This window comes from Neolamprologus multifasciatus, chromosome 5, assembly GCF_963576455.1.
Source record: "Neolamprologus multifasciatus chromosome 5, fNeoMul1.2, whole genome shotgun sequence".
Taxonomy (NCBI): domain Eukaryota; kingdom Metazoa; phylum Chordata; class Actinopteri; order Cichliformes; family Cichlidae; genus Neolamprologus; species Neolamprologus multifasciatus.
Genome location: NC_140443.1, coordinates 36,391,443 through 36,417,041, shown reverse-complemented (window position 1 = coordinate 36,417,041; position 25,599 = coordinate 36,391,443). Strand labels below are relative to the sequence as shown.

The 25,599-nt window shown below is 38.4% G+C and overlaps 1 protein-coding gene across 4 annotated transcripts; it reads left to right on the top strand.

The window, feature by feature from the left end:
• Positions 1-1,129: 1,129 nt before the first annotated feature.
• LOC146519242 (3'-5' exoribonuclease HELZ2-like) lies at positions 1,130-25,599 on the top strand. 4 transcript variants are annotated; one of them, XM_085159918.1, is made up of 20 exons: positions 1,132-2,151; positions 7,177-8,629; positions 10,044-10,227; positions 11,666-11,773; positions 13,370-13,878; positions 13,971-14,597; positions 14,899-15,697; positions 15,859-15,934; positions 16,040-19,454; positions 19,572-19,657; positions 19,771-19,893; positions 19,969-20,124; positions 20,227-20,371; positions 20,462-20,590; positions 20,785-20,977; positions 22,021-22,167; positions 22,923-23,132; positions 23,249-23,405; positions 23,899-24,066; positions 24,722-25,599. In XM_085159918.1, the coding sequence occupies exons 2-20, from the start codon at positions 7,281-7,283 to the stop codon at positions 24,832-24,834; spliced, it is 8,694 nt and encodes a 2,897-aa protein (XP_085016044.1). In that variant the 5' UTR covers positions 1,132-2,151; positions 7,177-7,280; the 3' UTR covers positions 24,835-25,599. The 4 variants fall into 4 exon arrangements, with proteins under 4 accessions (XP_085016045.1, XP_085016044.1, XP_085016041.1 ...); XM_085159915.1 differs by having other exon boundaries at positions 1,133-1,487; XM_085159917.1 differs by lacking the exon at positions 1,132-2,151 and having other exon boundaries at positions 4,884-8,629.

The window sequence follows — 25,599 nt, the reverse complement described above, 5'->3', positions numbered from 1 at the left end:
GGGGTTTGGTTCACCTAAATCCCTTTTCATTAAGGCCTCTTGGATAAATCGTATCTAATTTGGCTATACAGGTCTTTTCAGCTCTCCTCCTCTGCTGTGCTGTCCACCTCGGATTGATCTGGATTGCAGACAGATTCCCAGCCGTGTGATAAAAAGTGATCTACCAGGTACGTGTGAGTGTTCTTTTTATGTAAAATATTCAACCACCGAACCCTGCCATGTTTCTTTTTTTTTTCCTTTTCGTCTTTGCTTCTTGATAAAAGGAGAAATATACTTGCCTACATATGTTATTCTACATGCTTTTAAACCATTTAAAATTACAATTCATAGTTTTATATGTGACATATATAATGTTAAGTTACTATTAAACAAATGACTGACTAAGTATTTTAGAGTTTAGTTTACTTCAACCATATTCCATATAAATCAGATATCATACAAAAATAAAAAAAAAAATACCTTAAAATACAGTCATGACAATAAAAGAATATGACTTTAAGGACTTAACAACATTAGTTTAGTTATAGTACACCAACATCTCTTATACATTAGCACTAAGGAAACACTGAATGACCTGCTGGTTTTTGTCCATAAAACTACTCATCTAAGATTACCACAAAGTAACAGATCTCTTAGCAAAATTATGCAACATTTTAGGCACTATTGCCCCGATCAAGTCAGTGAGCTGGGATGTTTTACTCTAAACATGAACTACTGTTACAGCAACAGACATGGACTACTGGTGTCCCACACAACAACTCAATGTCCACTGTGTGAAGGAGCCAAACACATGCCTTCTCCTCTTATTAACTGAGATAAACTGCTGGCTTATTTGTTGGCGCAGGATTGCCGCTGCTAAAACTAAACAGAGCTCCCTGAAAGGCACAGCCAATCACATTGGCCATATTTGTCACATGGTATAGGACTCCAGTAGAGAACGTAATTTAACTCTTTCTGCTCCGCTGGGTGAATGAGACGTTGACAGATCGCTTTTTTTTTTTATAATTATTATTTCTATCGGTTTTGATTTGTTTTTGTTTTGTCCCCACCAATAATTTTTTCAATAATCGCTGGATATTGGTGGGGATTTGGCATGCCTCTTCCGTCCATGCCAAATCTACGCCCTTGGTCTTTAATAATAATGTTTTTAAAAGTACATAATCAGTTTGCAGCAAGCAGAAAAACAGGAATGGGGAGTAACCCGACTAACAATGCAGGAACAACATAAAGAATACAGGAAGCTGCAGGTAATAGAAGCAACATTTTTTTTCGATGACCAAGCATTTGTCTGTGCGCCAGGGCAGGTGGGTGGAGTTAAGGCCGTGTTTATTATATCCAAACTGTTGCTGACGGAAGAGACGAGAAATGAAACTTAACTGAGACCGACGGTTGCAGCCAAGATTAGCCCAGGGGATGCTATCCAAGCCCCGCTGTTGTCGATCAGACTCACATTGGGATCAGTTGACAAATAGGACCTTGGTTTAACGGTAAGCATTATTAGTGGTATTATTATTATTAGTAGTAGTAAGTAGTAGTAGTAGTAGTAGCAGTAGAAGTCTCATTATGTGTATACAACATGATTCTAAACGTGAATGTGGATTTATTTATTTATTTATTTATTTTAAATGGCCGGTATTCGGCATTTTCTTATCAAATTGTTTATAAAACATTGGACAGTGCTAAACCGACTGTTAATGTCACACTTCAGTAACTCTAGTTTCTTTAGAAGTTTTATTATAACAAGTGTTTTTTTTTCTTGTTCCTCTGGAACCATTATAATAGTAATAATGTAAATTATGCTCTGTGTGATGACACGACCAATGTATATCATAACATCATACGCTCTTCAGGTGAAGTCTTATTTATTTTATTTTTTTAAAGAAGTAAATAATCAGTTTTCAGCTAGCAGAAAAACAGGAATGGGAGGGAGGCTGAAGCCACGGCATCATTAGACTAACCGTGCAGGAACATCATAAAGAATGCAGGAAGCTACTGTTAACAGGAGCAGCATTATTGCCGTTGACGCAAAAGAAGAGAAATGAAACTTAAGTAAGACTCCAGCTGAGTCCACGAGATGTTGTCCAAGACCGAACAATCAAACTCACGGTGGGGTGAGGTGACATAGGACATCAGTCAGTGAAAATAATAACGGTATTATTATTATTATTATTATTATTATTATTATTATTATTATTATTATTATTATTATACAGGGCAGCCCACGTTACACCTGTTATTGTATTTAAAGGTGTGTAATTACGCCATCTAGCGGACTTTAGACCCGCTTTACTTTTTCTACGTGGTTATTTATTGTATATAAATACAGACGTTTTAATAATGGTGGTGGCAAATGTCACTACTCGGCAGCCATCTTGAAGCGCATCGGGGCACTTCCTTAGGCAGTTATTTAGAAGCATCTCAATAAGTTTTAATTTCAGTGGTCATTAGGGTAACTGCCTATATATCACAGGTCTAATTTTATAAATATGGTTTTGCCCCATAGATTTAATTTCTGGGTTTATGAGTTATATTATCTTATGATGTTTCTGGTTAAACACTGGTAGCTCAAATGCGAGAATCCTTTACAGACAGAGAGAATTCTTAATAGAAATCTGAGGGAGTTTAAGTAAGCATCTTGAGTAATTTACCTACAAACTGACAGGCTAATGTAGAGGCCGGGGTTCAAATTCACTTCAATTTGCTGTTTGCCTCCCCCTGCTCTTTGTCTTATCTCCACTGCACTGTCGCAGTAAAGGCACAATAGAAAAAACAAACTAAAATACCTGGAGCCACCAAATTTCTGAATACCAATAGCTTCCTCTACCACCCTAAGTAGACTATAGACTGCATATCTAGGTAGACTTAGTGCTTAGTGAACTTTGATTTTTGGTGTGGTTTGAATCCAAATCTGTTGTTGCATAATTTTGTTTCAACACATTAACTAAGTAATTAATTACTTAGTTACTTTTTAAAAACACGATTTACAACCTGAATAGGTGATAAAGCGATAGATCTTTCAGCCCAATTCTACTTTTTCTGCATAATCCATCATACAAAATGTAATCAAATGGAAAAGTCTCTTTTTAAAACTTGTTTTATTAGTTTTAATCTTTTAACTTTATGCATCAAGCAAAAATGTAATTAAATGCAACATTCTCTGACTGGAAGAAATTTGTTTAATATTTAAGCCTATTTTCTGCACATTCCAGCACATAAAATATTTATTTTGTGTGTGTGTGTTTACACTTAGTCTTTCAAATAGATGCAAGTAAAACACAGCAGAAAATAAATAAAGTCAAAGACTAGCGGTCCTGTTGCTCTATTTTCACCTGTAAAGCAGGAGCGGGGTAGGCGGAGGTTTACCCTGGTGCAGGTGTGCCGCAGCGGTCAGTGGAAGAATCCGCGAGTTTCTCTGTAAATTTCCCATTACGTGGTAGCGCACTCGGTGCTTGTTCGGAAGTTTAGGGGATTTTTTTTGCTGTAAAAATAAGTTTTCTTCCCACGCACAATGGACACTAATGTTTTTGTCACTTTTTATGGAATCAAGCTCAAAGTAAGGTCAGTACTTCCACGCTTTAAATGCTGCACGCTCATACTCTCTCCCGCACTCGATATATTATCCATTGTTGATCTGCAAACAGCTGTTGTCACGAACATCGCACTCGCTTATATCACTGTCATGAGACATTCTCGCAAAAAAACCCACTGTTTTAGTAACGCAGTAACGCAGCGTTCCTACGGGAAAGTAACGGTAATCTAATTACCGTTTTTGCAATAGTAATCCCTTACTTTACTCGTTACTTGAAAAAAGTAATCGGATTACAGTAACGCATTATTGCCCATCTCTGTGTGCGACTCATTCAGTCATTCACACACACATTGGTGATGGCATGCTACATTGCCACTGTGATCAATTGAATAACAATGCCTGGCAGCGTGGCGCACTGACAGAGGCAAGGCTGCCGGACACTGGTGCCACTGGGCACTCTGACCACCAGTAGGTGCCTACTGCCCACCGAGGCGACCGAGACTGTCTGCGCCAGGGCTCGAACCAGCAACCTTCCGATTACAAGATGAACTGCCAACTCTTGAGCCACAATCGCCCCCTAGAATTCAAATATGAATGTTATTATATTTCACTGGTAGTCTAGGTCTGAAAAACCAAACAAGTGTGTAGTTGTGTGTTTCATAATACATGTATGAAAAATGACCACATGTTAAACATTTTTAACATGTGTTTGAAAATTTAATTTTCATAAACACGGCAATAACTCGAAATAAACAAGCACTAAAAAGACAAGAGCCTTTTCCCTTTTAGCTCAAAGCCTTACATACTTGAAGGATGAATGTCAAACCAGGAGAGCAAACACAAAAGCTCAGAGTATTTAAAAAACAAAATGAACAAAATAATGGAAAAGGCTCATGGTAGTCAATTACTCTACGTTATCGTGTTTTACTAACACTTTTCAGTTGTCGTTGCTGACAATAAATAATACTGATTTGAATAATTAATGATTTTAGTACAAGATACTGATGAGTATAGATACCTATTTCTCAAATATTTTGATTCAATTTTAAACAAAAATATTAAGTACATGCAAAGAAGGTATTCTGTGAACCACATACTGAATTATTTATCTGAGATAAATGTAAATAAATACCTTAATTTAAAACAAACACATACTTTAACATTTTAGACATTTATTTCAACTTATCAAACTCAAATAATTACTAAAAGGATATTCATAGATTTTATCAGGCTCATCTAACTTATATTTATAGTGATATTTACTAAGCCTCTGAATTACTTTTTAGAGTGTATAGCTTATATATATATATATATATATATATATATATATATATATATATATATATATATATATATAAGCTATATCTATAGCTTAAAGAATATGCTGTGTTTCTTTGCTTTGAGAAACTCCTGGCAGTATGCTTTGGGTCATTGCTGATTTATCCTTACAGTTCTGAAGTGTTTGTCTGAATCTAATTAGAGACTATAGCCCTGTACACTTCAGCCCTGCTATTAATAATCTTTATCTTAGGTCTTATGTGGCAAAGTCTAATCTGGTTTCGGCGATGTATCAGTATTGGCATTTCTAACGGCTGTTAAATGAAAATTTTAAAAGTACAGAAGAAACACACTTCAGTCATCTTCTGAGTTTTAATGTTGCTTAGTTTGTCCACCACAGGAAACTCAACTCCCAACCTTCCTGTTGCGAACAGTGCTTGCTCAAAGCAGTCTAAGGAGCTTGGAAAGAAAAGCGTCTGGACTTCTTTAAGTTGCTTGAAGTTGTTTTAAGTTGAAGCTGCTTGAAGACATTTCACCTCTCATCTGAGAAGCTTACCCCACCCTATCATGTGATTTCCATGGGTGGGGTTAGGTTTCACAATGAGCTCAGCCGAAACCTTGGCTGATTGTGACCTACACCTGTTTTCACACCTTTGCTTGTGTGATTAGGTAGAGGATCATTAGGGGGTTCTTTGTCCCTCTTGGAGGGACATGAGAGGTGAAATATCTTCAAGCAACTTAAAGAAGTCCAGATGCTTTTCTTTCCAAGTTCCTTAGGCTACGTCCACACTAACGCGTTTTCGTTTGAAAACGCATCGTTTTCTCTCCGTTTTGGCCTCAGTGTGGACACTCGAAAACGCAGGCTTTCTAAAACGATGATGCATTTTAGTCATGTGATGCAGTCATGTGACCAATCAAACAAAGATAGCGGAGTGCATTATACAGCAGTTGTTTTGTTTGCTCTCAATTTTGACAGCCCTAAAAAAAAATTAATTTCAGTTTGTACATGCTTAAGATAGCTTTTCTTCAAATTCTTTCATTCTTACTCACTTTTGCGCATGCAAAGGACTGGTACGTAAGCGTTTTCGGCCGTTTCAATGTGGACGTACAACTCTGTGAAAACGACTGAAAACGGTAGTGTGGACGCGGAGCGTTTGCAGATGAAAACTCGGTTTTCAAATCTATCCGGGCGAGTGTGTAGCCGTACCCGGGTATTTTTGAAAACAGAGATTTTTATATGCGTTTGCACCTTTCGTCCACACGTAAACGTTGTTTTCGGTCACTGAAAACTGAGATTTTTAAAAATGCCTGCCAGGGTGGATATTTTCGAAAACTCAGTTTTTGCATTTACGTGTGGACGAGGAAAACAGAGAAAACGCAGCGTCAAAGGTGTGCGCCTTTTTTGACGTCACACTGTGCGCCACGTTATTGTTTCGGTGAAATGAATTTCTACAATACTGTTACTGTTAATTGTTCTCTCTGCAGTGTTTAAATGCTTACATATACACACACAGTTACTGTCCCTCCACACATACGACTCGGTTCTGCTTCTATGCCCCAGCTTTGTTTACTATTTCCCACCGAAGCTTCTAGACTTCTGATTGGCCAACATTTCTACACGGTTAGGAATATATCGCCACCTGTTGCTTTGGCATGTTCTTAGCAGTGTTTATATAGACTAGTTTTATTTTAAACAACATTTAAACAACAATACAGTAGTGTACTGTCAATGTTTTAATGCAGGGGAACTGGCAGACAGCTACAATACACTACACTGCAACTCTGAACTGTAACTTCAAGTTCTGTCGTTAGATCTGTCGTTTCCTTTTGTGCTCTACATATAAGACAAGAATATTTTGGAAAAAGTTGAAAGGCAGATTTAGGCCATGAACAGGCCACAGTTTGGAACTATATTACAGAGGAAAACATTGATAAGAGTAAGTCAATGATTGTTTTGTTAACACCAGAACATGCAATTGAAAATATACTGAAGTGAATTAATATACCTCTATAAAGACTAAAAACTGTACAGCTATTTTTAAATTGAGCTGCTGAAAGTAAACAGTTTATTTAAGTCTGTCTAACCCGGAATGTGCCCCACTTAGTTTGCCAGTGCTGGTTACTAGCATCAGCATGGAAGTGGAAATCCAAGTTGCAGAAACACTTGAAATGCACTTTCTATGAAGTATGAGACATTTTGTATCCAATAATAGTAGTTTTGAGAATTAAATTAAATGTACATTGCTTCTCTTCACATCCCCAACTAAGTACTTCACTAATCTATATGTTAAGATTAAATGGCTGAGTCTTAGTAGATAATTTCTGCAGTGACTGAACACACTTCTTATAATTCTCTTTTTTTTTTCCAGACACATTCAGGCCAAGCAAGAGATTCATCACCCACAAGACATTTCAAGGGTCATTATACATTTTTGTATTCAGTGCCTGGTTTAAAGATTATGATTGTATCAAAATGTCAGCAAGTGCTTCCAGACTGTCTCCTCTGTTATTGGTCTATGACCTCAAACTTGTTTGCACTCAGTGCTGTGTCAAGGAACAAGAAATTACATATAGATTGAAATCAGTTCAACACAAGTGCGGACACAATGTCCTGCTCTGCAAAGCCAAAGATGGCATTAAATGGAGGCCCGTTTCTAGACGGCCAATATTTCCAAACCCAAATCAGTATATGGCCTGTTGGTACTATGTAGAGGGGCGTGGTTGCACCCAGCACAAGAACCGGTGCACCTTTGCCAGAAGTGATGAGGAAGCTGCAGTGTGGACATTTGAAAAGCACCAGGGATTGGATCACGCACTTCTCTGTAATCTCATTGCTGAGTCTGAGAGAGGAACTCGTCAGGCTAACATTGATGAACCTCTGGGTGACCTCTTGGCAGATGTAGATCTAAAAGCTGTGTGTAATTTGTGCTCTGTCAAGGTAAATGAAATAACATACACAGTTCAGTCAGTTGTGCACACGTGTAGAAGATCTCTGCTACTAGCTAAAGGCAAAGCCTCCGACCTATGGAAGCTTGTCTCTAAGCGACCTACACTTGCTCAAACTGTTTGTTACAAAGTGTGTAAATACATTGCTGAGGACTCCAGATGCACACAACACACGCAGGGTCGAGGATGCACTCATCCCAAAAGCCTTGAAGAGGCCACTGTTTGGAACTATCTTAGAGAGAAAAAAATGGATAAGAATGAGTTAATCAGACTTTTAACTGAGTCACAGTCTGTTTCATTAACACCAGAACATGCAGCTGAAAGCATGCTCCGGCACTTTTCAGGTGAATTCATTGAGGTCTGTAAAGACTGCTTTCAGGAACACCCACAAAAACTAACGACCAAAAGGTGGAATGATTTTTGTGCGGCAGACATAGCACATGCCTGGAACCCAGTCTTAGTTTATCACCTATCAGAGAACAGCAGGAAACATATCTACAGTCAGGTGCGCCCGCTTCCCCCAAACTGTCAGTTTACATATTGTAGTTATGTAATACAAGGGAAGCCCTGCTGGCACACTGCCAGTGAATGCCAGTCTGCCCAAAGTGAGGTGGAGATGGCTGTGTGGAAAGCAGAGCATACCGGGCTCTGTGTTCGGCCTCACCTACTTCAGCTGAGCCAACCAGCGCAGACACAGCCCAGGAAAGTGACCATGTACTGCAAAGTTTGCCACCTGAGTCTTTCTTCCCCAGAGAGCTTCTATAAGCACTGCGCCTCTTTGGAACATGCCCAGTTAGTCGCCCAGGACACCACTACCAGGTGGAGAGGACGCGAGGTGCCACACAACCGGCGAGCTGAGCTTTGGCTTTGTGAGAGGTAAATGGCTCCAGTTTCTTTCACATCTTTTACCATGAAGGTTCGTAAGAAGGCTTTAAGCAAATACACCAAAGCTTTTTTTTCTCAGTTCAGTTTAGTTTAAGCTCATTCTGTCATGTAATTTGTTCAAAACAAGGACAAACAGATGTGGAACAAGTATTCAGATTCAGATCAACTGAATATTTTAACTAAAGTGGTTCTGATGTCTAAATGTGAGCAGAACTGAAACAGGACATAGTTTCATGAGTTATGCTTCCAGCACCTCATTTGCCAGCTTATAAGCATTCTAAAACTAATGTTAGCACGGTGGCATGGTGGTTAGAAGTCTAAGGAGCTTGGAAAGAAAAGCATCTGGACTTCTTTAAGTTGCTTGAAGACGTTTCACCTCTCATCCGAGAAGCTTCTTCAGTTCTAAAAGTCAAATGGTGGAGAGTCCCAGATTTAAACCTAGTGGGAGTATCCCCCCAAAGAGGGACAAAAGACAGGGGGTCCTTTGATGATCCTCTACCTAATCACATGAGCCAAGGTGTGAAAATGGGTGTGGGTCACAATCAGCCAGGGTTTCATGTATAGAGTGGGTGAAACGCCTTCAAGCAACTTAAAGAAGTCCAGACGCTTTTCTTTCCAAGCTCCTTAGACTACGATGACCTGGATGACTGAGAACGTTCACAGACATATGGTGGTTAGAACTGTTACCTCACAGCAAGATGGTCCTGAGTTCAATTCCTCCATCAGGCCTTCTGTGTGGAGTTTGCATGTTCTCCCTGTGTTTGTGTGGGTTCTCTCCAGGTACCCCGGCTTCCTCCCACAGTCCAAAGACATGCAGTTAGTGCGGATAGATTGAAAACTCTCATTTGCCCATAGGTGTGAATGTGAGTGAGCCCTAAGAATGTGAGTTAGCCCTAAGACTACTGGGCTAGGCTGCAGCCCTCCAGTGACCCTGAAAAGGATAAGCGAATCGATGGATATTATGAATATGATAATGACATCCATGTTATTTTCATAGATGGTTTACAAAGCATTGCTTAACATTTTTCTTTTGTTTTTTACTTTAAAAATATTTAGCAAAATCTATTTAACTATTTAATATCGATGTATATTGTAAAATGTCTTTTTGTCAAGGAGTAAAATTTATAAACTTATATTCTACAAAAACTGTTTTTATGTTCTGTCATACCATAGTAACAACCATTACAGGAAGGGAAAATGTGTTTCAAATTACTTTATTTGTTTCATTCTAATCAGATAAGTTTATATCTTCTATGTTAGGGAACAACAGAAAAATATAAAGAATTTAAACCTAATTGTTTATGTCTATAGTGGTAAAAATCATTGAAGGACCATTTCCATTTCTTTTGCTAATTTGACTGATTCATTTCACTTATTATTTGTCAAACTTGTCATTTGATCCTAGACCCCAAACTTGTGAGTATGGCAGTAAGTGCCCAAAAGCTCATTCTATGGAAGAGCTGCAGGAATGGATGATGCGTGCTGCAGAAGAGAAGGAGATCAAACATAACATTCAAGCCCAGGGTCTCATGTCTTATAATGATATGCTCTTGGAGGAATACAAAAACAGCAGTAATGAAGTGTACATTGTAAGTATAAGGCTTGAATCCACTGTAAACAATCTTCGTATTGTCTTGAAGAATTTTGTATTTGACAGGGTATGTTGGTGGATCACCAAGGTATGCAACAGTCTTTGGCAGCATTTCCATCACAGGAACTTTCTCCAGTTACTGAAAGCACACAGGTTGAAATTAAGCATAAGGGTAATGACTTTTTGCAACTGTGACATGTTGCAGCCCTTAACATTTTTGACTGACAAGGTTGTTGTTTCAGGCCAGGTTCTAGAATGAAATAAATTATGGTATGGCTGAAATTTGTGCTAAAGCCAACGTAGTGTGACCAGGCATGCTATAGCCAGAAGTGATAAATACAACTTGTGCTTTACATTTTGACACAAAGTTTTTACAAGGACGAAAAAAAAATAATTTCTTGAGGAAATAGCCTGTCAATTTTCAATTTTTAAACAACGAGTTACAACATAAACCGCTTGCACACAAACATCAACATATGCAGACTGCTCCAGTGTGTTATGGAGGGGTGGGAGTCATTATCGATGAATGGCAGCAAGTCTTGCCACCATTCTGTCACTGATCACCTCCACCAGTGTGGCGATCTCATGCCAACAACAGACTCGGCCTTCCTGATGAGTTTGTTTGGTCTGTTTGTGTCCTTTGCTTTGATGCCTGCACGCCACACCAAAGAAGATGGTGCTCGCAACAACAGACTGATAAAATATCTATATATTTTATCAGTCTGTTGTTCAGCAAGTCTGCCCAGAGCATAATTAGCTGACTTAACGCAATGAATCTCATGTCTGTGAAGATTCTCAGTCATCCAGGTCATCGTAGTCAAAGGAGCTTGCAAAGAAAAGCGTCTGGACTTCTGGCCCCACCTTATCATGCAACGCATGATAAGGTGGGGCCAGGTTTCACAATGAACTCACCCGAGCGTTGCATGATAAGGTGGGGCCAGGTTTCACAATGAACTCACCCGAGCGTTGCATGATAAGGTGGGGCCAGGTTTCACAATGAACTCACCCGAGCGTTGCATGATAAGGTGGGGCCAGGTTTCACAATGAACTCACCCGAGCGTTGCATGATAAGGTGGGGCCAGGTTTCACAATGAACTCACCCGAAACTCTGGCTGATTGGGACCCACACCCAGTTTCACACCTTGGCTCAGGCGATTAGAGGATCATCAGGGGTCCTTTTGTCCCTCTTTGGGGGGACACTCCCACTAGGTTTATATCTGGGACTCTCGACCATTTGACCTTAGAACTGAAGAAGCTTCTCGGATGAGAGGTGAAACGTCTTCAAGTAACTTAAAGAAGTCCAGACGCTTTTCTTTGCAAGCTCCTTTGACTACGATGAACATTACTTTTTACATGTTGATTTAAGAGTAGAATTTTTTTTATTCATCTTTTGACTATTCTAAACGATGTCTTTCACTTTTTCAAATGCTGAACAGATGTCTGAACATGTTGACGATGTCAGCATCTCTTGCGATGAAGATTCAACTGTGGAGTGTCAAGAGATTAATGCAACACTAAAATGGAATTTTGAAATTGAGACAGAGGTAGGACTTAATGTTTTGTTATTTTCAGAAAACATGTTCATTGCAGTTTTTTTGTTTCAAGTGTGAAATTTGTGTTCCCTGTGTCCAGGCACAGGTTTCACTATTTTGGGGCCACAGTCACGAAAATAGTGAAATTTGCACAAAATAGGACTCACACAATCAGCATAAAAGAAGCCAAACTTTTCGTTTAATAAAATGTATCTCAGAATGATGACACTAATGGCAGAACCTCCAGGCTTGAAACAACACATTTTTTAAACACTGTTTGAATGCTTGAGCCTTGATAGGGTCTAATAAGTCCAATTGCATCCTCGGAGAGGCTGGGGACCTGCAGTCTGAGTAGACCATGTTTAATTAACATCTCCTTTACAGAGGTAGCCTGTTACAGCAGAAGCCTGAGAAGTTTACCACTGCTAGAAAACAGCAGTGATAGATGGACTGGTTCTTATATAGCGCTTTTCTACTCTTTCTGAGCACTCAAAGCGCTGTACACAACTTGTACATTAACCCATTCACACAAGCACATCTTTCTAAGTGCTTTCTAAGTAACATTCACACACACATTCATACTCCGATGGATGCATCGGAGAGCAATTTGGGGTTAGTATCTTGCCCAAGGATATTTGGCATGCAGACTGGGGAAGCCAGGGATCGAACCACCAACCTTCCGATCAGTAGATGACCTGCTCTACCACCTGAGCTACAGCCACCCACATAGAGGAAGCTGTAAGGTTGAAAAAGGATTGGCTGGCACAGGGTTTTCCTAAAGCAAAAAACAGTTTTTCTTCAGTTACTATTGAAGAAAAAACATGGATGTATGAAGTGTCTAGGGGAGCTATAACTAAAGTTTTTTGTTTGGCCTCAAGTTCTAGCAAACAGTCTGGCAAATCAAGAAGGGGAAATAGGGCTTGGCTGTTCACATATGGAGACTGGTGATCCCAAACAGGAACTTGGTTTAATAGTGGAAAAATACTGGGGAGCTCCTGAACCCAAGCAACGCATCCTCAGTACAGAAGGCAAAGTCTGAAGACCTACCTGGGGGAAATCTTGCACATTTTCCAGTAGTTAGTTGTGGTAGTTGCAAAACTCCTCAATGGCAAGGTGTAGGATGTGAATGAGATTTTGTGATGAGATGCTAAAGTCTCTGAATGTGGTTTGGTGGTTTAGGCTGACTCCCCGTTCAGTGTTGCGGAGAGGTACCTCAAAGGTGTTTTAAAGGGTCCATTAAGAAACAAATTACTATGATTTTTAAATAATGGTTCATTGGTGATTAATAGTAAATTTACATGTCTGATTAAAAAAAAAAAACTATGTAAAAAAGAAAAATGAAAAAAGGTTGTTGTTTTTTTTCCTTTTTCTTTTTTAAATTGTTTTTTATTTTTTTGCTTTTATTTGAATAACAAGGATATTTCTGAGTAACCCCAAACACCTGAATGGTATTTTAGACTGAACAAAGTAGACTTTCAGGCTTTAACAGTTAGATCTTTTACCAAAACACTAATTTTGTGTGGTCTGGTTTCACTGCTCAATGCAAAATTTGTATTGCCCAAGAAAGGTTCGAATTATGTTACAGTATCCAAATTTGTGTTCAAACAGAGAGAGCTTGTGCATGTGGCATTGCTAAAGCAAGAACCAGGAGCTTCATTCACCCTTGGTGATGCAGATTCCGAACCTTGCATCTACTCATCAGGTGAACCTTTTCTCAGGGAGGATGGGACCTATGACATTACCGTATCATTCACATCCATCAACCCAGGCTTGTACAGACAGTGGTTAGTGCTTGATTTTGACATGAGACCAGTGCTCTTGAAAAAACTCAATGTCAGAGTAGGCCATTCTGTAGTCACTGAACAACCAGCTGTGAGCAGTGGAGCAAGATTTCAGAGTTGTGAACGTTGGCACAGAGGGAACAGGATAATCATCCCATGTTCGTCGAGGACAGAAGAACAGGATGAGTTATTAAAGATGTACAAGCCTCCACAGATTAGTTTCCTGTATAAATCCTCCCACAACATTCAAACACCAATGAATAATGAAAACTACAAAGAAAGAATGCACCATTTCCTCTACAATGAAGAATGTGCAGAAGACCAGGTTGTTTCAAGGTAACAGGTTTTTGTATATCATTTAAAATTTTCTGTTTGAATTTGCACATATACTCAGTTGCCTAAGTTTTTTTTTTCTTCATTTTTTTTAGACTAAATGTTTGTGGAGAAATTACAGCACTGGACTACAGTTTGCAGTTTGGTGAGGAGGCTCCTCGGGGGCAACTTTTTGGTGTTGTCTTGATTCCTTGTCACATTACACAAGACAGCCCCGAGGGACTGTCACTACAACGAAGCATCCGATCTGCCCTGATAGCCCCTTTAACTTCTCGCCCAAACTCTAAAGTCTATGAAGCCAGCGTGTTGCCATACAAAACAACTGAGAATAAACTTTTTTTGCTACTGTCAAAGCAATGTTGCTTTGATCTTGCACTAAAAAGAAATGAATCATATCAAATGGAGGTGCAATTCCAGCTGGACCGCCTCAACTACTGCACCATGCACAGGGCTGTCGATCTTCTTCCCGAGACAAAGACTGTGCTGCCAGTCCTTAAAAGTTGTGTAATTCCTGTTGGTAACGTTACCTGTGAAAATCTCAACACAAAGCAGCACTTAGCAATTGAATTTATCACAGGGAATTCTAATGTCAAAAACCTTGTGGCACCCCTCCTGATTTATGGACCTTTTGGAACTGGGAAGACATTCACCCTTGCAACAGCAGCCAGAGAGCTTTGTAAGGATCCTCAGAACAAAGTTCTAATTTGCACCCACACCAACAGGTAATATATTGAAAATATATGCACCAGTCTGGGCAGTTTTCTCTTTATTCAAAGTTTGAATAATTTTAGACTTATTCAGAGTCTAAAATTGGGTAAAACTTTGTTCTAAAGTGAAGGTTTGGTATATCTCAGTTAACATTACACTTTGGTAATGTTTCAAAAACATTTTAATGACTATACATTTCTTTAAAACAAAAAAAAACATTTCTGAGTAGATAGAGCGGGTCACTAACTAGAAGGCACTTAAGCACAGAGAAAAAATCAAATCAAATGCTAACATTTACTTGTCATTTCCTTTCAGTTCAGCAGATCTATATGTCAGAGAACATTTCCATCCAATCATCAGCAAGAAAAATGGTGGAATCAGGCCAATCAGAATAAAAGCAAACAAACAAGGGACTGCTTTGCATGCTACTGATAGCATTACTTTGAAATACTGTCTCCTTTCAGAAGAAGGACATTATTTTCTACCACCTACAAAAGCTGCTCTAGATCAGCACAACATAATCATAACTACCACAACCATGGCAAGACATTTTCATGACCTAAATCTTCCAGAGGGATACTTCACCCATATTCTGATTGATGAAGCCTCTCAGATGCTAGAATGTGAAGCCCTAATGGCCCTTGGTCTTGCTGGGTCAAACACAAGAGTTGTTCTAGCAGGAGATCACATGCAAATGGGACCAAAGCTTTTCTCCGTGCCTGACCATGCTCGTTCCAATCACACACTCCTCACTCGCTTGTTCCACTATTATCAAGGCCAAAACTGTGATGCTGCTAAGAAAAGCAGAATCATTTTTCATGAAAATTATCGCTCAACCAGAGAAATTGTGGAGTTTGTCGCCACCCATTTTTACGTTGGTAAAAATGATTTCATCAAAGCTGCTGGAGATGTTCCAGCTCCTACAAACTGCCATGCCCTGAAGTTTCACCATGTCAGGGGAGAGTGCCTCTTGGAGACAGTATCGATGTCTTGGTATAACAACGCAGAGGTGACAGAAGTGGTTGAAGTAGTGAAAGATATTCTTAAACACTGGCCAGCAAGCTGGGGTCACAAGGACCAAAGCTCAATCTGCATTCTGTCAGAGGGATTTCAGGTAATAACTTTTTGTGTTGAGTCCAGGTATAATCAGACTAAAAGATAAACATTAATCACAGTAATGATAAATACAGGACTTTAAGATTAATTTCAAGACACACATGTAAAGATATGATTAATAACATTTAATGTTTTTTCATTGATTTCCTTGATTTATAGGTTCCTCGAATTAGGACAGCGCTTTCAAGCAGAAAACTTGCAAACATCAATGTTGAGAGACTTGCAAATGTTCAAGGTAAAGACCCCTTGCCAGATTCTTCATTACTGTAGACAGAAAGGTAGTCTAAACTAACATCGCTATTATTAACATTTTCAAATAACACCTTGGATGTGTCTACAGGAAAACAGTTCAGAGCAGTCATAATGACAACTGTGCAAACACGTGACAGCCTAAAAACATCTCACCTGCCTGGTCTGGAGATGTTCAATGATGCCCGTGTTTTAAACACTGCGATGACAAGGGCTCAATCCCAGGTGGTTGTAATTGGAGATGCTGCCGCCCTGTGTTGCTTTGGGAAATGTTCAGGAATCTGGAAGAGTTTCATAAATCACTGCATCAACAGCAACAGTGTTGCACCACAGCATTTCACTAAAGAGTTCTTTGAACAAGATATTATGGAAACTGCAAAGTTTCAGAAGTTCGAACATGTGGATGAGAGCCATACTCTAGATGATGCGATTCTTAAAGAGCTGAAAGATGATTATGAGCAACTGAAAACAGATGAAGACAGTTTGGAATTTCAGATGACCTTTTCAAATCACCATGGGTCAAGAGCACTATACAATTTCACCGATACTGGCACAGATCTTTTAAAGATGTGTAAAAAACAACCGGAGATTTACAAACATGGGAAGTTTTTCAGGGAATCACACAGGAAAGGCTACGTCAAACCATTCCATAATCCGACCAAACGAATAAGCATCGTGGGACAGGCAAATCTTGGTAAGGCCTTTACTGGAGATCAAGTGGTCCTCCACGAAACAAAAGTTGTAAGCATCACCAAAAAAGAAGAATCAGCACGTGTACTTCTGTGCCTGCTTGAGGATGAAGATCACAGCAAATCACGACAGAATTCTGAAAGCAAATTTATCAGAAGGATGATGATACCGATAAAAAAATCGGAGCCCAAAATATGTATACTGATTTCCAAGAAGCAACGCAATTATATGCCAATATGGGAGGAAATTGATGGAGAATGGACAGTTGTAACACAAATGTATATTGATGAAAATCTAAAACAGAACAGTGTATTCAAGGTGCAAGTGATTTGCTGGAAAGAAAACAATTTTTTTCCATTGGGGTACATCATAGATATTCTTCCAGTTGGCAGCTCTTTGGATTCTGGACTAACGATCCTGAATGAAGAATTCAAAGTTGCGTACAATACATGCAAATCAGACAAGGCTGTTTACAACACTGATGAAAACAATACAAACAGACAGGACTTGCGTAAGATCATCACTTTTACTGTGGATCCTGCAAAAGCAAAGATCCTGGATGATGCTATCAGCGTCAGGGAACTTGAAGATCATTACGAATTGGGACTCCATATTGCTGATGTGGCAAGTGTTGTGAAGCCAGGTGATGATTTAGATAGGGCTGCAGAAGAAAGTGGCACTACCTACTACTGTGCTGAGGAGAAACCTATTTACATGTTTCCCCAGGACTTGAGCATTCAACTCAGTCTGCAAAAAGGTCGAGATCGCAGGGTGGTCTCACTGATGTTCAAAGCAGAAAAGGATACAAATAAGATAATAGGACAACCCGAATTTCAACTGTCTATAATCAACTCTGACAAGCAGCTGTCATATTTAGAGGCAGAGGACATCATCTCCAAAAGCTATAAAGAGACCCCCAAATGTGATACTGTTGAGCATTGTGTAACGGTTGCTTATTGTTTTGCAAAAGCTCAAAGGAAGATAAGACTTAAATCTGATTGGGCTTATTCTCAAACCGATGCTGACAGATTGCCCGGGCAGCGCAAAGCACATCTGATGATTGAAGAGCTTGCTGTGTTATTTAACCATCATGCATCCAAGACTTTGATCAGCTGTGACAAAACCAGGTATTCCACACCACTTCGCTGTCAGGCAAAACCAGATCCTGGAAAGGTAGAAGAATTCAAAGAGGAATGTGGAGAATTTATACCATTGTCTTTTCTCGTGCGGCACAAAGTAGACCATGAACAACAAAGCCCAAAGTGTCAAAACTTTCGCATACTCCCTGAAGTGTGGAAAGAAATTGTTGCAGCTACCAGAACAGATGATACAGACAAAATGATAGATCTAGTTGCTGCTGACGAAATCCACCCTCTGGTACAACCAGTCACTCAAAAGTTCAGAAGGTGCGTCAGTAAAGCTTACTTCATCTGTTCAAAATCATCTCCTGAGGCAGAAATAGGGCATTATGCTCTGAACCTAAAGTCTTACACAAAAGCTTCCTCACCAATACGGCAGTACATGGATGTCATCTTGCAAAGACTCTTGCATTCTTACATATGTAATACAGATGTTCAATACACTAAATCAAAGATCAAGGCTTTGTGCAGTCAATTTCAGGAGAACCTCAAGAATGCCGAGAAGTATGAACAGAAGGCTGAGCAAATTTCATATGCAGTGAGCATGAAAAAACAAAGTGCTTCAAAGATAGCCTTTGTTGTTCATGCAAATCCTGAAGAAGACAGTTTTGCAGTAGCATTTCCCTTTAACGAGAACATATTTGTTGGGAATTTGCCAATTATGTACAAAGATTTGCAACTAGACGATCAACCATTTTACAGTGAAGAAAAACACAGTGTCACTCTTAAATGGAAAAGGCGGATCTATTCAGCTGATGCCATGCAAATCCACCAAGAGCTGAAAATGATGGTAGATAGTCATCCTTGCATTGAGGTTCCATTGAGAGTATGGAAAGATACTATTGAGGCAATTGACAATGAAAAATTAGATCATGCAAAGCAACTCTTAATGCATGCTGATGCTGATTTGAAGGAACTGGGAAAACAAACTGTTTTGCCTCAGTCCTCTGAAGGTTACTATATTCAGGCTGAAAAGTGTCTCTCTGAGGAGCAAGAAATACCAGAGCTGCAAACTGAGCATTTTGTTGACATCCAACTCGAGTTGCAGCCAGGTGACATCCTACAGGTCCAATTGACTTCAAGCATTAAACGAGGTTATCAAATGCCCACTGTTCAGTTGGTACACATTAAACCAAAGTTTGAAATGTGTGTTGACCATGTCAACAGCCCTATCACATGCTTCTCCAGATTGGCAGATATTCCTTCAAGGACTCACTACAATGATACCAAGGAGTATATACGGATCTGGAAACCTTTGTGTGAGATGGAATCTGCTGCCAATGCAGTGAATGAAAGTGATATCGTTATCATTGAGAACCTCCAGGTAAAGTTTAACCAAGAGTTGGAAGGCATACTCAAAGGAAGCTTTTTCTTACCGCTACAATGGATCAACGAATGGGCCATTGAATTTAACCTTCGAAACTGCTTTCTGTGCATACGGAAAAGAGGTCTCAAACTGGAAACTTCAAATGTGGAAACTTCAAACGCCCTGGTAGACCCAAAAGAGTTCACATGGGTAGCCCATGGTTTCACAAGTAATGCAGAAAAATTAAAAAATGGTGGAAGTAAAGTGGAGTTCTACATTCGTCACCTGCCTATGGAGACCATTCCTGAATGTGTTTTTCAGAAAAACACTCATTTCACTGTTGAAATCATTCCAAAACTCATCCCTGACATGTAAGTTCAATTGTAGTTCAGTTTTATATTACATTGCTTACTGGATAGTTGAAACTTTTTTTCAGTTACACATTTTCTTACTTTGATTGACACTGATTTACTTCTTTATTTCTGTAGCCGGAAAGAAAATGCTGTAGTCAACATTACGTCGGCATGTGACTTTGTTAAGGCTATAGCACTAGGGCAGCGCATTCCAAAAGAGGGTATGTCCATCATTCATCAATAAACAGTTTGATACTTATATCCATATTAGTTACACAGAATATTACAAGCTCCAAACCCAGAATTTATTTAAATCTTTTGCATTGTCTTTCAGTTAAATCAAGCTTAAATATTGTGAGGAGAAACATAAATGGACTGCCAGAGCTGAACCAGAGCCAGCATCGTGCAGTAGATAAAGCTCTAAATAATACATTCACACTGATACAAGGACCCCCTGGTAGGTGTGTCAACTTGTGTACCTTGATGGTTCATATTTTCTGCTAAGTCTTAAACCATTTTCTTTGCCTCTTAGGAACTGGAAAAACAGTAGTAGGTGTTTACATTGTACACAGTTTTTTTGAGCACAACTCTAAAAACAAAATGAAATTGGATGACCCAAAGGATAAGGAAAAGAAAAAGGTCATTCTCTACTGTGGGCCATCCAACAAGTCTGTTGATGTTGTAGCAGGCAAGTTATGTTGATTCTCTGCAGAATTTAATCTCAATTTCATCTTTGAAGCGGTCATCAAAACCCGTCGTGTTCCGTGTGTCTTTTATTGCTTTATCACAGAGTACTTAATGAGGTTTAAGGACAGCCTAAGGCCCCTCAGGGTTTACAGCCAAGAAGTGGAGATGCTTGATTTTCCTTTTCCAGACTGCAAGCTGCAGTTTTCCCAAAGAACCCTTCGCCAAGATCGTTCCAAACCAGAGCTCAGGTACTGCAATCATATCAGTTGGTGACTAACTGCTTTTGGATTGTTTTGTTGATTGTTAATATAACACTGGCCTCGTTTACATTAATTTAGGGATATCACTATGCATCACCGCATGCGTCAGGACCAAAACATTTATTCAGTTCAAATAAAAGACTTTGATAAACGTATTAAACTTGCTTTTGAAAAAAAGGGAGAACTGACTGCTGAAGAAGTGAAAGAGTAAGTTATTTATTTATTTATTTATTTATTTTTTTAGTGCCTGAAACATTATTTTTTGACCTTTTAAATTAATGTATTATTGGAAGATTTTGGAACATTTTTTAAATAAATGTTAGTGAAACTATTATTTGCAGTAAAAGCAATCAATTTTGCATAAATATCAGTTGAAGGAACTGTATGGATTGTTTTCCTAGATACAAAAACCTTCTCAGAGACGCTCGGGCATATGAACTCCAACAGCACGACATCATACTGTGCACATGTACGCAGTCTTCCACCCCAGTCTTGACTAAGACTGTCACTGCACGTCAAATTCTAATTGATGAGTGTGCTATGGCCACTGAACCCCAGGCCCTGATTCCACTAGTCTGCAACAAACCAGAAAAGGTTTGGACATCATCAAATGCTGTGTTTCCTTCCTTGAGTTGCTCTGCTAGGCCTTTATAGAAACCACTGCTGCCTGTTCTGAGGTCTTTCTGTATTCTGTCTTCTTTAATAACTAAAAAGCATGCTCTCTTGGACTGAAACCAGGGGGTTTAAAGAAGTTTAGAAAAAGACCCCCCATCAGTACTAAATGTGGTTAATAAGATAAAATGATGTTGCTTCATATTGCTGACAAGACATTTAAAAAAGATATATTTTTGCACAGAAACACACTAAGCAGTTTTCTGTTGGTTAGAAGTGTAAAACAAGGTTCAAGTGGTTCACCCATCATATCCATGGGGTCAATATTAGTAACTATAACTTTTAAATAAAACACACGACTGTGGCAAGAGACATAACTGTGGAGATACTCATAACCTAGTATTACAAAGACAAAGCCAACACATGATAAAACAGGAATCAGATTCAAACAATGACAATGAATGGATGATTTTCATAATACTGGACAATAGTTCAATTCCTTTTTATTCATACAGCACCAAATCACAACTGCAGTTGCCTCAAGGCGCTTTATATTGTAAGGTAGACCCTACAATAATACATACAGAGAAAAACCCAACAATCATATGAGCAAGCACTTTGGAAACAGTGGGAAGGAAAAACAGGGAGGGGCAGCCATCTGCTGCAACCAGTTGGGGTGAATAAGACCTCTAGATACTATTGAGCTTACAATGGTAAATATCTTAAAATACCTGTCTTAGAGTCTCACGGGCTAATTGTCTACTGGAATAGACTGTACTCAAGTGACAGTAGCCTGATGGGTGGTGAAGAAAATTGATCTAATAGCATCCTTTCAACTAAACTTAGGTCAAGGGGCATCTTTTTAGAATCTAGGACTACTACTTCATTTTCATTTATGACTACTCCTAACCCATCTTTTGTAAATAAGACCCCAAAAAAGAGGGTGCCTCATCGCTGCTTTGACAGTAGTCACTCTATTGCTAGTTACTCACTCTGTCTTACACTATCACCAATATAACTTTCAGATCGTTTTGATTGGGGACCACAAACAGCTACGACCCATTGTGAGGAACGAACGCGTGAGGAAGCTTGGAATGGCCAAGTCTCTGTTTGAGCGCTACTATACAATCCATGAGAAGAGGGCAGTTATGCTGGACATCCAGTACAGAATGGTAAGAACATTAACTTTACACGATAGAAGTGTATATAATAGTGATATATAGCACATAATAAATATACTGGATTACAAAAGTTTAAGACCACATCAAAAATCTAATCTTACCATATTAAAGTTTTTATATATGCTAAACTTAATAAAGTACACACACATGCACAATCCTGTATGTGTGTGGGGGGAATAGAACAAGAATTTAAACAGCAGATTAGTGGAATTGCCCGTGGGAACACATCTGTAGCCTGCCATGGAAGTAGGTTTCAAGTGATTCAGGTGAATTTGATCTACTCAACAGAGGCTTGTTCAAATCAATAATTTTGCTGTCATTATTCACCTGGATGCTCGACCTACATGTCAGTCAATTTTTCATCAAAACATTGTTGGAAAAGTAAAACATCACTGACTATGTGGGGGTATAAATATGGCCTCAGTTATCAGATTTGAACAAACTTTTGGAGTCTCTGCAGCTCTATATTTAAACAGGGCCAAACAAATACGCTGTAACTATTTACTGCTGACAGGTTTCACAGATTCACTCAAATCCTACTCACTCCATTCTTCACTCAAATTGTTTAGATAGAGAGTATCTTGCCTATATTAAGTCTAATTGACAATGCCAGCTTAACAATTTGTTAGTATACTTATTAGTATAAGTATCTTGCCAAGTGGTCTCATACTTTTGGATTGCACTCTTTATACACTACATTGACTACCACATTCAAATTCTAACTAAACTGTTATTTACTTTGATAGCATGAGGACATATGTGAGTTCCCATCAGATGAATTTTATGATGGAAACCTGAAAACTGGAGTGACACAGCAGAGGAGTGTCTTTCAAGTTGACCACAAGACAAAACCCATTGTTTTTGGGGCTGTCAAAGGAAAGACGATAAGTCTAGTTGTCAACACAGCCCAAGGCAACCAAAACTCTAAAGCTAATCTTGAAGAGAGAAACGAAGTGGTACAGTATTGGATGTTCTTTTGTTTCCTCTTAAACAGTAACATTTACATATAAAAAAGCAAAAGTTACTGTAAAGCTACTGGATGCTCAACTATTTCAATTTGGTTCTCTTGCAGATTACCATTGCTGAAAAGCTAGTGAAGACTGCCAGAATTGCACAGCAAAGTATTGTGATTTTATCACCTTATAATGCCCAGGTGTCAGAAATCAGGAATGAGCTGAAGAAAAAGAAGATGGAACAAATCCCAGTTACCACGATCACAAAAAGTCAAGGTGACAGTGAGCTACTCTGTTACCTAACAACAAAACCTTTCCTAAAGTTTCCTAAAAAGGAAAGGCTTCAGAATGTGTTTCAAAATATAGTAAAATATATTTAGAATAAATAAAACATTAAAACTATATCAAAATGTAATATAAGATAAACAAAACATAATTTGGAAAAAGGCCAACAGAACAAAAATCTGTTCAGTTTAAAAAAGACCCATGTGTTGTAGTTTGCAGTTTGTTTTTGAATATAAAAGCAAATATAATTGACTTCATTTAATTCAGTTGACATGGAATTCTTTTTCTGGGTATGATTCAGGAATTTCTCACAAAATCATGAAACCAGAAGAACTACAACAAAGGATAATAACTAGGAAATTGGGGGATTAGGATCAGTTTGCATAATAAGCAATACTCAAAAGTGTCAAAGGATAGACACAGGAAAAACTCAGTTATGCTGTTTAATGATAGCAAAATATGTGACAACATTTTTGTCTTTTAGGAAGTGAGTGGCGTTATGTCATCTTATCTACAGTGTGCTCTCTACCAAATGAAGAAATTGAGAAACAACCAGAAAGAAGCTGGCTTTCCAAACATCTGGGCTTTGTTGGTGATCCCAATCAGATAAATGTAGCCATCACCAGGGCCAAGGAGGGACTCTGCATCATTGGTGAGATAATGCAGCTCTGCAGATCTGTTTTTAAGAATTATGCAGATGTTGCTGAGCTCCTAATATACAGTTGTCTAAGAAAATGACTCTTGTTTACACTATTAATTGAGTTGTGGATTTTTTGAAATTACTACCACTGTCATATTCCTAACCTAGTTTCACTGAATAACCAATAACGATTATTTTAAAGCATGTTTTAAAACATTTTGGTAATTAAAACCTAAAATATATTCAGTTATAAATATATTTTATTATTGTGTAAAGTAAACTATTCAATTCTTCATTATTGCTACTCATAAGTCATAATAAGTTTTAATTTTAAACATTCACAATGCTACTTGTACATGGCAAAAACCTCACCTGAGTAAAAAGTCTGACTTTGGTGCATTGTCTGCTATTTGTAGGCAGCTTGTATGCAGGAGGCCATATTAGCAGTTGTAGTCTTGTTTCATATTTGCTTTTTGGGGGGTAAATGATGACGCAAATCAGCTGTATTGCCACTGTATTTTTGGCCAGACTTTTTCATACAAGTCAGTTTGATGACCAGATCATTATCTAGTTTTCAGCATCACTTTTTAAAAGTGGATGTTTCTAAATTGAGCAACATTACAAAGATGAACGAAGCAGTCTCTAACATGTGTCTATTGTTTCAAAGGTGACCAAGAATTGCTCATGTGCAGTACAACTTGGAGCCATCTCTTGAAACACTACACTCTTCACAATGCAGTGACAAGTGCAGACAAGATTTCAGTGTGTTCAGCCACCTGATTGATTCTGTGCGTTGTGAAGTTTGCAGCAGCAGACCAGAGCTCCTACAGGGAAGCTAGTACAATTTTATGATTTTTTTTATGTCATTAGTTTTCTTTTTTTCAGTTCTGTTTTTAAGTTTATATTGGAAATATTTCTTTTATTACATTCACCTTACTCATTTGAAATATGAATAGTAAGTAGGAAATCTTACAACACTTCGTTACATGAATTGCAAATATTGAATTTTGTATCACAGTGAATATTTCAGTTGTGTATCGCTAGCAGGAGACTTGGCATGTTATTATAGATCTTTTAAGTTAATTTAGGTATACCTGAGCTGTATGAACTATCAAATTGTCAGTAGTTCCTGCTTATTGATGAATTATTTTGTTTTCTTACCTGAAACCTTGGTTTAGCACTTAAACAGCCTCACCATTCAGTGAGCCTGTCACTGTTTTTAAGGAAATATTATAATATTGCTTTTTTTGTCTTTTTACATTTTTTTATATTGTATCTTCAGGGATCAGCTTTAGCTGGAGTTTTGGACCAAAATCCTGGTTGTTTATTGTATTGTTGTATGTATTGACATGTGTAAATTCTAAGTTTGAATTTAAATGATATTGCTCCTTTATACCATGTTTCACATTGAACTCTGTCTTCAAATATATAGTGTAATAGTAATAATGCTCTCAAATTGATCAATATTCACTGTGGGTTTTGTCTTTGATTGGCTAATGAACTGTATTGAATAAATAATTAGTAAACTGCTCAAAAAAATGTAAA